Raw genomic sequence first — 18,182 nt, 5'->3', positions numbered from 1 at the left:
TCGTCATTTACCTACCTTCAAATATTTTGTAGCTTGGATTATGGCATCCCTCTTCCAAGTTATAAAATATGTTGTTGGGTCCTAGCCTTAATACATACAAGCTATCAGATCTAAAGAACCCAGTTATTGCACTCCACAATTTAAGATCAAGTGACACACAGTTCCCATTCCCCACTGAATATTTCTTTCTTAAACATATAAAGGCATCATCATGCTTTGGTATGAAGACATACATTGACAGGAAGCATGAGACATCGTTTGAGAATAGATGAGAGATGCCTAGAAGGGTTAGGGACTAATTTAATGATTTTTATATTGTGTTTAAACTAATAATGTGGTTGTAGATTCGTGCAGTTAATGGAGAAGGAATGCTTAGACAATCTACTTTAGTTATATCTGTAATAGCAATATTTTTTCAACTTTTACCTATAATAGCATCACTTTTAATTTCTTACCATAATAGGAACATAGTTGGTTCTTTACTAATGTTTTTTTAAAAGCAACGAATTTAGAATTCTTTATCCATAACATAAATCCTTCAAGTTATAACATTCTACATTAATTTTCTAAATGCCTAAATTACCTTTTTAGGGTTGTGCTTAGCACGACCTAAAAACCTACCTAGTATTTACATATATCAAAACATACACTAATACACATGTTAGTTATATGGTGTTTGATGAGGTGTTGTTTGCTTTTTTTAAAAAACCACTTCAGACCATTTATTGTTGCGTCGCATAGCCTTGACTCTTCGCAAGTGTTTGTTTTTCAGAAGACTTCTGACTTAAAAATTGTTGTGCGTGTGTTGCGTGTCGCAACACTAAACCAACTGCTTCAAACTAGGGATGACAACTCTCGACCCAATCCGTAACCCGACACCGACTCAACCTGAAAATAGTCGGGTTTGGGTTTAGATTTTTGACCCGCAAACCCCCCAACCCACCAACCCGTTTATTTCATGGGTTAGGTTGGGTTATCTGTTCGAGTTCGCGAGTCAACCCGCCAACCCGTGTTCATAATATTTTGTATAATTGTATGCCTTCCGTATTCGTATTTGACTAATCTACGTTTGCTGTTCATTAATCAAAAAAAGAAAAAAATACATGTTGTTATTTTCACGAGTCACGAACGAAGAACACATTCACTTTCTCTGAATGTTTTTATTTTTCATTTTTATTTAGATGTTATTGACTTTATGAATTTATGCTGAAAACCTTTTTTTTATGTTAACTACTTTAATTTTTTTATAAATTTATGTTGAAAAAACCTAATTTTTTAAAATGTGTTGTTGATTTATTAAACATGTTATATGGGTTGGATTTGACCCATTAAATTGTGAACCCGCGAACCCATATACTTAAACGGTTTATATGGGTTAGGTTGGGTTGAAGTTTCCAACCCGCCAACCCGTGACTCGCCAACCCATCAACCCATATATTATATGGGTTGAGTTGATTTATGTTTTCTGATCCACCAACCCGCCAACCCGAACTCAACCCAATTGTCAGACCTACTTCAAATATTTTTACATTTTACTTTAACTTACTGTAGCAGTCTGCAGACGTTAAAAAACAAACAGATTTTTTATTAAATGTTGCAGCCGTTTGTTCCACATCTTCTGCTACAGAAGGTTGTAGATTCGTTTCGAAAAAACAAATATAACATGAATATTAATGCCCTTAAGTTGATACAAACGTTGCTGATCTCATTTGTTGTCTTTAATGTAGGAATATCTAGATATATGCATGGTGTTTGTGTCTAGTTACAAAAATGACCGCTTGGTGGTTTTTGTGAAATTCTACATGGTGCTATGAAATAGCCACATGATCAAATCGCAAAGAGTGTTTCTTTCTTTACTTATCAAAATTTATCTTTAAATTTGGGTTTTGCTTTGTGTTATTTGGTATGTATGAATTTTCAGATTGGTAACTTATGATGATCGTGTCATGATTCTTTTTAATAAAATTTCGTTTTTAACATAGATACATTTGTTTATATATATATATATATATATATATATATATATATATATATATATATATATATATATATATATATATATATATTAATGATTTGATTGTTCCCTTTTTGTTTTATAAACCAAACATAAAAATTGTGCCTTAGTATAAATATGTTTTATTACACATAAATTTCCTACGTGACTAATTATTTACAGTTTTTCCAATTTTCCCTGCGTTCCAATTATTTGTGTTCTTATATATGACTTTTATAACTCTCTTTTTGCTATTACATTTAGTGATAACAAATATATGCGTATGTCTTCATCAGATTTGACTTCAATAATGAAATGTATATTTATAATGTTTTATACTTTCATACCTTTATTCAAATACAAACAGATGACCATAAATACCAAAAAAAGCAATCATGTTAAACCCAAAAATCGACCAAAACCGATATTCTTTTGTTCTTTTCGGATTTTTGGCAAAAAACTAAGTCAAGACGAATCGAATCGTGAGTGCTAGTGATTGCTTTTGGAGAAAAGAAGAATAACATAGTGAAAGTAAATGAAAAGGAAAATGAGTGGGAGGTTGAAACTAAAAGCTACAAAAAGCAAATGCTAAGGATATATTAAAAAGTAAAAGAAATATAAAAATAATATTCCGAAAATAAAATTGACCATATATTATAGATTAGGTTATAACCAGTGGAAACCACGATCAGGATATTTAAAATTTTTATATAAATAAAAAAATAATAAATATAAAAAAAACCAAGATATTATCGATTATAATTAAATTATGAATTAATTTATTAAATAAAATAAACATAATAATGTTATTAAGATAAAATTTTGTATTTTTAAAATTTGAATTTAATTTGATTTGTTACTAAAAAAAGAAATAATAAAAATCATAGAAAAATATGATGTGTGAAAGAGACATTCTAAAAACCGATACGTGTTATTTTTAGGTTTCATTTATTAGAATAGGTAGTGATAGATACGGGTATAACATATATATATATATATATATATATATATATATATATATATATATATATATATATATATATATATATATATATATATATATATATATATATATATATATATATATAATTTCTCTTTAATACTATTTTTATTATAATATTATAATTATAATAATTAATATATGTACTCTCCAACAAACCAATAACTAGATAACAGAGTGTAGATAACAACACCCATTATCTTACGGAAACATTATGCATGCACCTTCTATTATAACTAAGTGACATACACACCCTTCAACATATCATTTATGCCAAACGCAACCCTTATTATTAATTATAGTAATGTAGGCGTGTATAAACTTTTTTAAAATTTTTATTTTATTTATTGTTATGTTGTGTTTGATGAGGCCATTGAGATAGTTTAAAAGCAAACTTTATAAGCTCGATCTAGATAGGTTTATTGTTATGTACTTAGTACTATTTGATGGGACCATATAGGTTAAAAGTTCCAACTAAATAAGTTAACCTTTTAGCTTATAATCTTATTTTTTATGGTTAAATTCAATTAAAATGCTTAATAACAATCGAGTTAAATTATCTCAATTTTATATTTCTTTTTTTTTTTTTTTTCTAATTCAGATATTCACTAACCAATGTGGTAAATAACCAAAACATGAAATTAACTTTTACAATCTGTAATTAATATGTTCACTAAAATTAATAAAACAAATGTTAGCTTTCAATTAACATAAATGGCTGTGATTGTGAAAAGAAGCCAGAAATGAACAATAACTATAAGTCAAAGGATGTAACTGAAACTTACGTTGGATTCTGTCAGAGTTGTAACAGGATCATTTAAAGCAGGAAACTCAAAAACAACCAACTAGAATCCAGTTCCTACTATCCTTCCACTAAATCCGATGCCATGATTCTCATTCTATTCAACCAATACTCTTCCTAAATAGACGAGGTTTTTAGTTTTTAAATTCAGATAAGAGGAAGAAAAGAGATATTATCCTTAAGGTACACTACTTGTATCTTCTATTTCAATTCTTGCATTGAATTTCCGTTCGTTATCGGTTTTTGAAAGCATCAAAGTTGAATACCCAATAATTCCTTTTTCTTGAGGTGAAGGTTGTTCAAAACATGTTTTATCTTTCAAATTATGTTTTATGTTTGTCTTGCATGCTTCGACAGAAGAAAAACTGTGATCTTTGCGTGCTTTCAGTTTGAGTAAACAAATTAGGGCGCAATTTAGACCTTAATCTTAGTATCTTAGTTAGTGGTTTGATTTTAAACAAGTTCAGATGAATCATCTCATTGATGACTGAGTTGTTTGCATGAAAGCTGAACATGGTCGATTTTGCATAAAAAGTGTTTGATGATATGTCGTACAGAATTTTATTGACATTTTAGCAAAATTTTGAGCATTGGGTACGTTTGTTTTTCATTGCAGGTTGTGTTTTTAGTTTTTGATAATTTATTGTCAATATACAAAAAGAAATTGGAAAATGGAAGGGGGTGTTACAAAACCAAATAAAACCGAGTTTTCAGAATGTTTTAAGATCATTTGGGGTAAACCTTATATAATGCTGCTTGCTCTTTCTGCTGGAATTGGAGGGCTCTTATTTGGTTATGATACAGGTAAATTATGCTCTTGTTTTTAAAAAAAAAAAATTTAAAATTATGTTTATATTAATGATTTTACTCAAAAAACAGGGGTAATTTCGGGTGCCTCTCTATATATCCGAGATGATTTTCAAGAAGTTGAAAGGCATACGTGGTTGCAAGTAAGCTACAAATTAGATCCTTTCTTTCTAATCGATAAAATTCATTCTCCTAATTGTCATTTTTATGTTAAAATTAATATTTATCAAATTCAAAGTTGATATATGCATACTTTGTAACATGTTATACAACCTTATATTGTCACGTAAAACCCAAAGAATCCCAACTCAATTCTTTGTTCCAAGTCCAAATTTGTTAATTTTCACTTTAATAAAGTTGAAATATGCTACTTTTTGTCCGGCCTAAATGTGAGAAACATCAATGTACTTTCATTTCTTTCTACTACAACATTTTATTTCCAATTCCTTTTCTTATTAAATGTACTTTGAAAAATCTACACAATTATTTGTTCAAAAATCGTAATTTACTTCCTATGACTTCGATAAAGTTGAAATATGCTACTTTTTGTTCGACGAAATGCAAAAAAAAAAAAAAAAAAAAAACAACTTACTTTCATTTTCATTTTTTTTTTTTGTGTTTTATAGCAAAAATTATTTTCCTTTATTTCTACTAAAACGTTTTATTTTCAATTCTTTTTTCTTGTTAACTATGAAAATTGCGGTGCATTTGGATGACATTTGTTATAATCCACGTGCATTTTTTTTTTAAAAGAAGTGAAAGTAGGATACAATAATAAACAAATCAACAAAAGTATGTTGTTATTTCTTACATTTAAGCCCATTTTTTAATTACAAGTTTCCTCACAAAAGATCCAACATTCCCTGTTTGAATTTTCAGGAAACGATTGTTAGCACAGCTGTAGCTGGAGCTATCATTGGTGCAGCATTCGGTGGATGGATGAACGATAGATTCGGGAGAAAAAAGTCAATAATGTGTGCTGACTTTTTATTCATGATTGGTTCAATAGTCATGGCTCTAGCTCCAAACCCATGGGTCATAATCACGGGTCGACTTTTTGTTGGTTTGGGTGTTGGAATAGTCTCCATGACATCACCATTATACATCTCTGAAGCTTCTCCTGCTAGAATCAGAGGTGCGCTTGTTAGCACTAATGGCTTACTCCTTACAGGAGGACAGTTCTTATCCTACCTCATCAATTTAGCTTTCGCTAAGGTACACTTTTAACACAATCAATCTATTAACTTTTTGACATAAAAATATATATATATATATATATATATATATATATATATATATATATATATATATATATATATATATATATATATATATATATATTTGTAATGATGATTTTTGTTTTTTTTTTTTGTAGACACGTGGAAACTGGCGTTGGATGCTTGGGATAGCTGGAGTTCCACCTTTGGTGCAGTTTATCTTGATGTGTTTTCTCCCTGAGTCCCCGAGATGGTTGTATGGCCAGGTAAAAAGACTAAAAATAGACTGAATTACGATTTTGGTCCTTGTGTTTCACTCAAAATTTCATGTTTGGTCCAGTTTATGAAATCTTTCTTAATTTGTGGTTAAGTTTGCATGTTGTTACAGATTCGGTCCCTACGTTTTACTCAAAATTGCAAGTGTGGTCCAGTTTTAGAAGATTTCAGAAAATGCAAACGTAAGAACAACGTTTGGAAGATTTCAGAAAATGGACCGAAATTGTGATTTTGAGTAAAGGACAGAGACCGAATATGTAACCTAGTCCTAAAAATATGAAAAAATAGAAACATTAACACAACCTATGTTTGACCAGAATAGGATAAAAGAGGCAACAGAAATCCTTGAAAAGATTTATCCGGCTAACGAAGTAGAACAAGAACTAAAATCGTTACAATTATCCATCGAAACCCAAAAAGAAGATGAAAGATCAACAGGAGATGGGCCTTTTTCAAAGATAAAAAGTGCATTTGGTAATAAAATTGTCCGAAGGGGATTATACGCCGGAATCACAGTTCAAGTCGCCCAACAATTCGTGGGAATCAACACCGTAATGTATTACAGTCCAACGATTGTTCAACTTGCAGGATTCGCCTCCAATAGAACAGCTTTAGCACTTTCGCTCATTACCACGGGGCTCAATTCCATTGGCACGGTTTTAAGTATGTTGTTTGTTGATAGGTTTGGGAGAAGGAGGTTGATGATTGTTTCAATGATTGGAATCATTGTTTGCCTTGTTGTTTTATCGATTATGTTCTTTCAAGCTTCGATTCATGCTCCGATTGTTAGTGTGATCGAATCGAATCATTTTGGGGTTAATTCCACATGTTTGGATTTCAAAATGGCATCGAGTCCTGCGTCTTGGAACTGCATGACTTGCTTGAGAGCTTCCTCTGATTGCGCCTTTTGTGCCAACGGACAAAATATTGTAAGTTTTGATATTTTGTATTAAGAATTGGCAACGTACTTTCATTATTTGTCTATTATAGCATCCTACTTTCATTTTTAATGTTTGTAGTTTTTCTTATTACGACGTTGTACTTTGAAAAATCTACCAATTATAGCAGTCAAGATTGATTTGTATTTCAATGACACTGTTATAATTTGGTAGATTTATCAAAATATAATTATGTAATAGGAAGAAATGAATGTACATTTCCGTTTCTTGCATTTAACCCTATTAGTCAAAGTACGATGTAAATAATCTTGTTAGGTGTATTTGTTTATTTTAACATCTTACTTTCATTTCTTCCTATTACATCATTATACTTTCATTTCTTCCTATTACATCATTGTGCTTTCTGAAATTTTCTTATTAAGACATTGTACTTTGTAAATTCTACCCAGATTTACCGTTGGAATTTCAATCATTTTCTTATAAAGACATCATACATTGTTAATTCTACCAAATTATAATAACGGAAACTGATAATCCCATTCTATTTATATTTTTTATTAAAACATCCTACTCTCATTTCTATTAGAACATAGTTTTTCTTGTTAAGATATTGTAGTTTTATGAACCTGCCTAATTATAACATTGTATTTTCTGATTTATTTTCTTATTAGAACATTACACATTAAAAAAAAAACAATTATAGCAGTGGATTGTTGCGTATAGGGATGACATATTTCATTACTATAATTCGGTATATATTTTATACTATGACCAATGACGTTTTAACAAAAATAATGAAACTAAGATATTATAAACAATTAATGAGAGTACATTGCTATATCTTGCATTTAAACCTATTAGTTAATTAAACAAAAGTGTGTTGCTAATTATCTCATACATTGAACAGTACAATGCAGGGGCATGTTTGGTTGCAGACACTGTCACACGATCCACATGCCGAGCACAACATCGTACATGGTACACTTACGGTTGCCCAAGTAAGTTTGGCATTTTGACGGTTTTAGTCCTCGGATTATACATTCTATGCTATGCTCCAGGTATGGGGACTGTGCCTTGGATTGTAAATTCCGAGATATACCCTTTACGTTACCGAGGCACTGGCGGAGGGATTGCGGCGGTTTCGAATTGGGTTTCAAACTTAATTGTCAGTGAAACATTCCTAACCCTGACAGAAGCATTAGGGTCTGCGGGAACGTTTCTTTTGTTTGCAGCCTTTTCGTCTGTGGGACTTGTGGCAATATTTTTACTTGTCCCGGAGACGAAAGGGTTGCAGTTTGAAGAGGTGGAGAAGATGTTGGAAAAAGGGTATCGACCGACGTTATGTTGTAGCAAAGATGAGGAGATTAAATCAGCTTCTTAGGTTTTAGTTTAAGTAGGGATTTGAAATGGTTTTTGTGTTTTATCTAAGCTTAGTTACGTGAGTTTGGAAGGTTTTTTTCTTGTCTTTTATTGGTGAAAACTAGTTGTGAGACCATGTATTACATGAGTTAATTTTAAAAAAAAAGTTAAATATAAAGATCGAGAACTTTGAATTTATAAGAAAATAAAAAAAAAATAATGAATTATTGAAATTGAAATGATATATTTATTTTTTAAATTTTAACAAATAATAATTTAAATAAAATAACTAATGAGCTTTAATTTGGAAATTTGAAAATTAGAAGGTAAGTCCATTAATAAAATTGATATCTATTTATTACTATATTTATTGTAATTACTAAATTAAAATATTATGTGGAATTTAATAAACTAAGAAAACTCATAAAATGACATGTGAGAGAAAAATTAATTCAAAATAACCACAAAATGATATTTGACAAATTGAATGAGAATGTGATATGTGCACAAAAAAAATCTTTATTTATTAGACTAGATGTGACTAAATTGTTAAAAACGTTTCTATATTCCTCGTTCTCTATGATATGATACATTTAGACAAAAATGCAAAAATGGTCCCTGTGGTTTTTCATTTTTTGTGGATATGGTCCAAACCTTTTAAAAATTGGATTTCTGGTCCTTATGGAGAGGTTTGTTTGTGGAACAAGCCCTTGGGGTTAACAGCCGTTTGTTTGTGGCTGTTAAACCCCTCACGTGCATTGCACATGAGGGCATAAATGTCATTTTACTTGAGGGACCATTTTTACAATTCCAGAAATAAACTCGCCTGTTACCGTCTTAGCGCCATATTACACACAAAATCACAAAATATTTAGTTATCTCTTCCACTTCCATCTAATTCGTCATTCGTTTTTAACGCAAAAACCCTAATCAAGATTTGGTCCAAGGTGTTTACTTGTTTTTGCTTTTCAACTGTAAATGGTGTTCGTAATGTGGGCGATTAGGCCAAAAGGCGAGACGTATGACATCACAAATGAATATGGTTAGTTTCAGTTATCCTCTGTTTACGAAATTTTGTTAGGTTTCTTGATGATCTGAAGAATTAAGCCAAAAATGCAAACATCTGATAATTTGTTACTTAATGTTTTTTGTATCTTGTAGAGCGTGTACCAACAATGTTCAGCATAAAGCTACACCATGGTGGAAATTTTACGAAGCTTCCAAACACGAAATATGTTAAAGGTGAAGTGAGATATATTGATTTAGTAGACACTGATGAGTTCTCAGTTCATGAACTAGACGCAATGATGGTTGAGCTAGGTTACTCTGTACCCCCAGTAATATATTACCATTTTAGGATTCCTCATGAAGACTTGGATTTTGGCCTCAGAGCTTTAGGGAATGATGATGATGTCTTGAATTTGGCTCAGTATATTGGAGATAACAAGGTCATTGAAGTGTATACAGAACATGGACAAACTAATTTGCTGACCTATTTTATGTCTCCAAAAGGAAAGCAAAAAGTTATTATTAAGGAGCTCTGTGATGGTGATCTTCCAAAAGAAGCAAATGTACCTCAAATACCAGCAAAGCATAAAACCCTAATGATAGATGAAGCTGATGATCAAACACAGTTGGCAGGGTATATGTCCTTGATACTCTATGACAAAGTCCCTACAGAAGTTTCACCACAGTATAGAAGAAATGTAAGGGTGAACTCAATAGTTGGTCAAAGTTCTTGTGCCAAAAAACTTTGTTTAGTTGAATTGGATGATGTAGTAGAAGATCAAGGTGGTGATCATGCTAAATTGGATGATGTTGTACAAGATCAAGGTAGTGAGAATCCTAAATTAAATGATATGGTACAAGATCAAGCTGGTGAGCATGCTAACATGGATGATGTGGTTCAAGATCAAGAGGTTGAGCATGCTAACATGGATGATGTGGTACAAGATCAAGGTGGTGACCATGATAACTTTGATTATGATGACTTTCATTATGAGAACTTTTCTCATGATCACTTTGATCCTTTTGATGGAGAACATTATCAACCACCAGAAGATGAGAATGTTGAAGACCATCAGTCTGAACATGAAAAGTCTGCTGACAGTGATGATCTTGGGCAACAATCAGAAGAACAATATGATGAACTTGTTGATGATGAAAACAATGTATCAGAAGTGGAGGTGGATATGACTGACTTTAACCTCAATCTTGATAAGGATTATGGTTGTGTTCAAATGGATGAGTTTCATAACGGGGTTGGGACAAATGATGAACATGAGGACATAGAAGTCATTGACAATGATAGATGGGATTCTTTAGATGAAGGGTCAGAAGATGAAAGGAAAAGAAGATGTGTTCTTAAAAATCTGGCTAAGGAGAAAAGATGCAGTCTTGGCAATATCCATAAGGCCAGTTTTTATGTTGGGCAAAAGTTTAAATCAAAGAAAGAATTGAAAGAAAAAATTGACATGCACGCACTAGAAACTAGGAGGAATTTATATTATAAAAAGAATGACAAGCTTAGACTTCGGGCATTATGTAGAGGTGTAGTCCCTGTCATCAATGCAAGTGGGGTGGTGGGCCTTAATACCAAAAATAAAAGCAAGGGCAAAGAGGTCAATTCAGAAAAAGTAAACTGTAGTTGGTTCCTTCATGCTTCTAGGTCAAACACAGAATCTCCTTGGTTTGTAAGGACATTAAATGACAACCATACTTGCCTTCAAAGTAGGAAGATTAGAGCTTGCACTGCTACTTTTATATCCAAGCGAATCATGGACCAAATTGACACGAATCCAGGGATTCCTCTTCGAGCTTTGCAGGAACAACTTCAAAAGGACTTCAAGGTTGGTGTTTCTATTGACAAAGTATTCAGGGCCAAGGCTATTGCAACTAAGATCGTGGAGGGTGACTATACGAAACAATATGAGATCTTGAGGGACTATGTCCTTGAATTGCAAGCAACCAATCTTGACACAACTGTCAAGATTGATGTTTACAGTGAACAAAACCCATCAAACCCAACGAGGAGGTTTAAAAGAATCTACATTTGCTTAGGTCCCCTGAAAAAAGGTTTTAAGGCTGGCCTCAGGGATCTTTTGGGTTTCGATGGTGCGCATATGAAAGGACCATTTCCTGGGCAGGTTCTAACAGCAGTTGGGTTGGACTCTAACAATGGTATTTACCCCCTTGCTTATGCCATTGTTGAGACAGAGAACAAAAGTAGTTGGGTATGGTTCTTGCAGTGTTTAGGAGAAGACTTGGATCTTGGTTCAAACTCTAACTTTACCTTTATCACAGATCGACAAAAGGTATCTCTTTCTAACTTGTATTATTAATTACTTATTATTATATAAACTAAATACTTAATTATTGTTATTGTTATAGGGTTTAATACCAGCAATAGCCCAACTATTCCCATGTGCTGAGCACAGGTATTGTCTCAGGCACATACATCAGAACATGAGAGTGAAATGGAAATTGAAAGAGTACAAGGATCATTTATGGAGATGTGCAACTGCAACCACTGTACCTGAATTTGAACATTGCATGAAAGAATTTAGCAACTATGACAAGGAGGCATGTGAATGGCTTAGAAAGATTCCTCCAAAACACTGGGCAAGAAGCCATTTTACAGGTACATAAATTACCATAAATTACTATATGTTAAATGTGTACTTGTACTTAAAACAATATGTTAATTTTTTTAACAGGCAGAGCAATCTCTGATATACTGTTAAACAACCTTTGTGAGTTATTTAACAGCAAGATAATAGAGGGAAGAGATAAGCCTATCATAGGTTGTTTGGAGTATATTAGACAATACCTGATGAAGAGAATATGTAATGTTATGAAGGTGATGGACAAGGCAAAAGGGCCTTTAACACCCACTGCAACAACCATATTGGATGTAAACAAGTCTCATGCATCACATTACATTGCTAGGTGGAATGGGGGTGAGAAATACCAAGTCACTGGGGCATGGCAAGACCAACATGTTGTAGATGTTAGGAACAACACATGTACTTGCAGAAAGTGGGAGCTAATAGGCATCCCATGTAAACATGCCATTGCAACCCTTTATGAAATGACCAAGAACTCAGAGGATGTTGGTGACATTTACAGGTGGGTCAATAAGGTATACTGGTTGGATACATGGAAGAATGCATATTCCTATAAGGTAGAGCCCATAAAAGGAAGAATAATGTGGCCTAAAAGTTTGTGTCCCACCACACTTGTCCCTCCAATACATCACACGCAACCAGGTAGGCCTACAAAGAAGAGGAAGAAAAGTGAGGATGAAAAATTGAGTCAGAGTCAAAGAGGGAGTCAAAGTCAGACTGGTACTCATGGTGTAAGTCAGGAAGAAGGCTGTAAAGTGGGTCCTGATGGAGTTCAAAAATTAATAAGGAAATATGTCAGTGTAACATGTGCAAAATGCAAAAACAAAGGTCACAACTCAAAGACATGCAAAGGTCAAGGAGGTGGAAGTTAGGTGGAAGTTGAAGATCAAGGTTGTGTTTGTTTTGGCAGATGTTATTTGCTACTTTTGGAAGTGTTTTGATGTTAAACAACTTATGACTTATGGTTCTTTTGGTTTTCATTAGAATGATAAGTATTAGAACATATATATATGGTTGCATATTTTGGGATAATGTAATTGCACTATATGCTTGTAGTCTATTATGTAATTGCAGCCTTGGTTATTATGGTTTTTTGTTATTGTTGTTTATTATAACCATTATAGTCAATTATTCACATTAACCTTTCTTTCACCTTACAAAAACTACAAAGAACCTTACAAACAACATAAGCAATTCCATAAAATTCATATTTATATCAGGAAGTCATTTACTACATACACAACTTACTTTGACCTTACAAACAACTACAAAGAACCTAGGTCAAAGTACCAAAACCATTAATTCACCAAAAAACCACACTTTTATCGATCTTCAACAAATAAAAACCCACCCCATTGACCTATTACCTAAACCTAAACAGACCTTATGAACAAAATCACAAAAAACACCCAACTAGCCAGCAACATGATCTTCAGAGCTGTGCACCAAGCTTGCATTTGGTTAATATTTCTCAATAGTCCAGGAATAATGACTTTAGACCTTTCACACATGGGGGGATCAACCCATCTGATGAAGCGACAAGCAGAATCCTTCAAAAAGGGGAAAATAACAAATGTTATTTGATTACAAATCAAAATGGGTGCAAACGAATTTCTTTACCTTTTGAGGGCAAGCATAGAAACGTCTGCCTGGGTTCTTTGGTGTCCATGAGCATTTAACAACAGCAAACTTACCACAAAAACAGAGAACCATCGTGTGATTAACTGACACCCCGACAGTTAACAAAGAGAGATGAGAGAAGGAAGAACAACTTCGAAGTTGCAGAACAACGTTTGGGGAAGAACTTGAACGTTGGGGAAGTCTTATATGTTATTTCTGGAATTGTAAAAATGGTCCCTCAAGTAAAATGACATTTATGCCCTCATGTGCAATGCACGTGAGGGGTTTAACAGCCACAAACAAACGGCTGTTAACCCCAAGGGCTTGTTCCACAAACAAACCTCTCCATAAGGACCAGAAATCCAATTTTTAAAAGGTTTGGACCATATCCACAAAAAATGACAAACCACAGGGACCATTTTTGCATTTTTGTCATACATTTATTTTCTATGTTGTACTTTTCATTAATCTGTCCTCTATCTAAAATGTCCAATTGTTAAATCAATTTAAATGTCCAATTATTAAATTAACTTAAATGATCATTTCTCACTTATCTCTTTCTGTCTTTCATGTATGTATCTTCAAAATTCGGAAACTCTAATCTGCTTGTTGGATAAATGAAATAAGGACGGAATATAATTTAGACAAAATAACGTTATTGTTAATGGTTGTCAAACCAAGGCTAGTTCAGTACAACTATAATAACCACTACACGATTGGCAAAGCCGGTCCTGAGTTATCTTAGGCTCGGTGCAAACACGAAAAAAAACGCCCCCTAAAAATAAGTTTATATATATATATATATATATATATATATATATATATATATATATATATATATATATATATATATATACTAGGTTATAACCCGTGTAATACACGGATAACAAAGTACAATAAGAGATAAAAAAATTGTTATGATTAATGGTAAATTTAAAAACAATTAAGAAAATACAAAAATAATATTAAAAATGAAAATTACAAAGTTATTGTATTACACTAATAGTCCGTCACACAAACCGTCAATTTACCATTTATACTCTTCCCAAAATCAAAATGAAAGAAAGTAATTTGGTATTAACCTACATATTAATCAAAAGCGACAATAAGTAATTAGATCACTACAACCCACATAAATTTCTTATTAAATCATTATATTTTGGAATATCTAGCTAATTATAACCATGAAGCACATTATAACAAAGATAAAATATGAATTCATATCAGACTTGAATGATTGTTTAAACAAATAAACATTGCTTATTACAAGACATGATTAGGTAGAGATCTTACTCTAGGCCATGTACCTTCTGTTGGGGTTCCCATTAATCTATATTAAACAAAAATAATATGGAAGGAGGTTATATAGTAATGGAAAAATTCATATATATTATATTAGAATCCATCAAAAGACCAAAATCCAAGAAACTCATAATAATAGATTTTCCTGCACCCTACAACCCAAATTCAATATCCTGCTTGACAGAAAATAAATGGTTAGTAGTGAACAAATATATAGATAGAGAGTAAGAAATCTGTTTGAGTAATAAGAAATATGATTTTGTAATACCCAAAAAAAATGTTGTTCCAAAAAAAAAACCCCAAAAAAAATTATAATTGTTCTATTAACCACGTTACTATCATATAAAAACTTAATACAAAAATAGGTTTCTACAAACATAAATATTATATACCGTTTTTGTTACAGGATAATGTCAGCGGTTCATCTTCCCCTGTATAGTATGCTAATCAACATTATGTGTTAAAAAGCTAATCTGCAGCAGAAATAATTTCAAATTTGAATGCCTACAACTAATAATAACTTATGGATTTCTCCATTATAGTAGGTTAATAGGTCCAAATCAATCTACTCCTAACTAAAAGAATATAGAACAATTAATTAAGTATAGTGATTGTATCATGGGATAAAATAGAAACGTAACAATCGATATCGATGCTTTTGTAGCTTAACCAGCCTTAATTAGATAATTTATTCGTCAGCAACAACCAAGCTGGAATTAACTTAATCTTAGCTTTCATTTTAAAACGCATCAAGTTCCCAACATGACGATAAAATTAACCATCGTGCTACAATCTCCAAATTATACATATGCGCCATTGTTAATTTCTTAGATCTAAAAAACAACTTTTTAACCCAAAAACATGAAACAAATCACCAGCTAACCATTATGACTGCAAATATAAATCTATTTCAATATATCATATTCAAACTTCTATACGATGTTACTCCAACATATATAAAGTGAAATATTTCAGCAACACATTGTTTAAGAATAATAGGCAAATAAGCTGGTTAATCTAATAGAAAAATTTCTAAAATTAAAATCAATGCAATCATTATGTACTTATTGTTTGTGGCATTTTTTCTAACACATGGTGGCTACTATTCGTTTTTCAATGTGAGACAGCAAATCCTTGAACAACACCATGACATGATCACATAATAAGAGACTTTAAAAGATGGTTAGTTTACTATAAAATTATATAGATGCTTATGGATACAAATTTATTAAATTCAGAAGTTACAAAAAGGGAAAAAAAGAATTACCTTTACATGTACTCTTGTTGAAGCAGCCATGATAGCTACCGGTTGTGATCTTCCGGTACAAACATGCACAAAATTTTGAGATGGAGTTCAAACTCTTTAATCTTTCAACATATCCTTATGTCTTCACTGTATTTATCGACAAAAGATAATCACCGAGTTACTTTCTCTACATGAAATTTCGATGCTAGTTACTTGCATTAAAACTTGATAGATAAAAGAATAATACAAAGTCATGGATTTTTTTGGAAATTTATGAAGGAGCAAAGCAAGTAACACAAACACGCACACCATATACCGTGTAAATTTTTTTGATATAGAAAACAACTTCTCATTGGCATTTTATCAAACACATAGAGTGCAAAATCAAATTCAAGTTTTCCTATCACCAAATCATGTACAAATGGTTTTTGAATATCATTGGATTATCACAATCAAATACCATACATCCAATAATGATAATCAAATGTTGAAAACAAAAAATATAATATAAGAATAACAGATTAAAGAAGAAACTTGGGTGAACAACATATTGAAAAAGAAGAGCAAGGGTAGACGTAAAGAAACACTGAAATCGTGACAATTTGAGACATAATGGTTACCACAATAATACATCAGAAAATGATGGCTTGAATCTTAAAGTTGAAACCTATAAATAAAATCGACATACCATTAGGCTTTGTGTTGAATGTCAACGTTCTCTGTCTTTTGATTTGCGGATTTGTTGCTGTAGTAAAACCTAAAACAGGAACAAAGTCAATTTGAAGCGGATGTATACATTTAGCTCTCTTTGTTTTACAATTTATTGTATCAATCTTCATCAGCGAAAAAATGAAGGAAAAGATATCGCGTAAGGAATTAACTGACAGGGAAGATATGAAGAAGATGAAGTTAAGATCGATGATTCCTAATTAATTGATTTGATTGATATATTGTCTTATTAATTTTCTCATATAGTTTCTGATTTATAGAGGAAATCGAACATTTTTCTTTCAAAAATCGTCCTTTGTTGATATTATGAATGAAAAGTTAACAGGTATCAATGGATGTAACCAAGAATCAAAATATGTATAGGTTTTAAGAGAGAATATATTTATTTATTTAATTCGGACATTCTGACAGAATTTGTTTATTTATTTAATTATTTACTAATAAATAATAATATTTTTGAACAATAAATAATAAAAATATTCTTGAACCTATTTCTTGATAATGACTTTAAGAACTTCTTGTAGAATAACAAATTCTTGAACCATCAATTGAAGAGTAAAAACAAAAATTACATTAATTCTTATAGAATACGGGTAACAATTGTTAAGAATTACATTTATTATTAAAAAACAAAACTAAAAAAAACTTTTAAATCGGGAAAAAAAACATCAAAATCTAACAAAGACACTAATACATTCTAAAAGAATAATAATGTTGCTAAGAGTCACTTTCAATTTCATGGTCCATTCTTCAAGCATTAGTTGCTTCTATGGAAACAAATCCAATGCATAAATCAGTGAGAAAATATCATATTCCGTTACAACAGAATTGGAATTCGTGATTCCATTCTGATAGAATTGGAACATACCGAAAAGTTAATTACCTTAGCAAGTCATTTTCCCCTACTAACAATGATGAAGGTCAATGTTAGATATAAATCTTAATATGTGAGGTAACTTACAAAAAAAATGAATTTGTATGAATTATATATAAATTTGAAGTCTAATCTTAAGCAGCAAAGCAATTACACTTAGTGAATTAGAGTTCAAGCTTAGAGTTACCAAACTGACTAAATAAAATAGCCATGTTCGTACCCTGTTGCATTGTAGGCACTGTAATGTCAACAGGGCAATCTCTAGAAAACCCAGCCTTTCCCGATTTTTGAACTTTCTTTATGCACCGCTTGAATTTCTCGTGACATTTCACATTCTCATTCCTACCATACACAGATTACTCACTCATGTCAACTATATTTGTTAGGGCTCAAAGCTCACTTCAAACTATCATATTTATATCACCAAATCAT

At 31.7% G+C, this 18,182-nt stretch overlaps 1 protein-coding gene and 1 long non-coding RNA gene across 5 annotated transcripts; one reads left to right on the top strand and one right to left on the bottom strand.

Moving 5' to 3' along the window:
* The first annotated feature begins 3,851 nt into the window (after positions 1–3,851).
* INT4 (inositol transporter 4) lies at positions 3,852–8,531 on the top strand. 4 transcript variants are annotated; one of them, XM_078998797.1, is made up of 8 exons: positions 3,852–3,978; positions 4,412–4,599; positions 4,675–4,745; positions 5,482–5,817; positions 5,978–6,085; positions 6,413–7,024; positions 7,902–7,992; positions 8,053–8,531. In XM_078998797.1, exons 2-8 carry the CDS (start codon positions 4,467–4,469, stop codon positions 8,373–8,375), a joined length of 1,674 nt encoding a protein of 557 aa, XP_078854923.1. In that variant the 5' UTR covers positions 3,852–3,978; positions 4,412–4,466; the 3' UTR covers positions 8,376–8,531. The 4 variants fall into 4 exon arrangements, with proteins under 4 accessions (XP_078854923.1, XP_078854910.1, XP_078854912.1 ...); XM_078998784.1 differs by having other exon boundaries at positions 7,902–8,531; XM_078998786.1 differs by having other exon boundaries at positions 3,976–4,083; positions 7,902–8,531.
* Positions 8,532–14,542: 6,011 nt separating this feature from the next.
* Positions 14,543–15,058, bottom strand: LOC145072945 (uncharacterized). Its single transcript, XR_013691200.1, has 2 exons — positions 14,893–15,058; positions 14,543–14,681 (listed from the first exon to the last, which is right to left on the bottom strand). It is a non-coding gene; the product is annotated as an uncharacterized LOC145072945 (long non-coding RNA).
* Between the last annotated feature and the right edge of the window lie 3,124 nt (positions 15,059–18,182).

The sequence above is a fragment of the Lactuca serriola genome, chromosome 1 (genome assembly GCF_051521515.1).
Source record: "Lactuca serriola cultivar US96UC23 chromosome 1, Lser_US96UC23_V15, whole genome shotgun sequence".
Lineage (NCBI taxonomy): Eukaryota > Viridiplantae > Streptophyta > Magnoliopsida > Asterales > Asteraceae > Lactuca > Lactuca serriola.
Note: the sequence above shows the minus strand (reverse complement) of the source record. Positions and strands in the feature narration are given on the sequence as shown.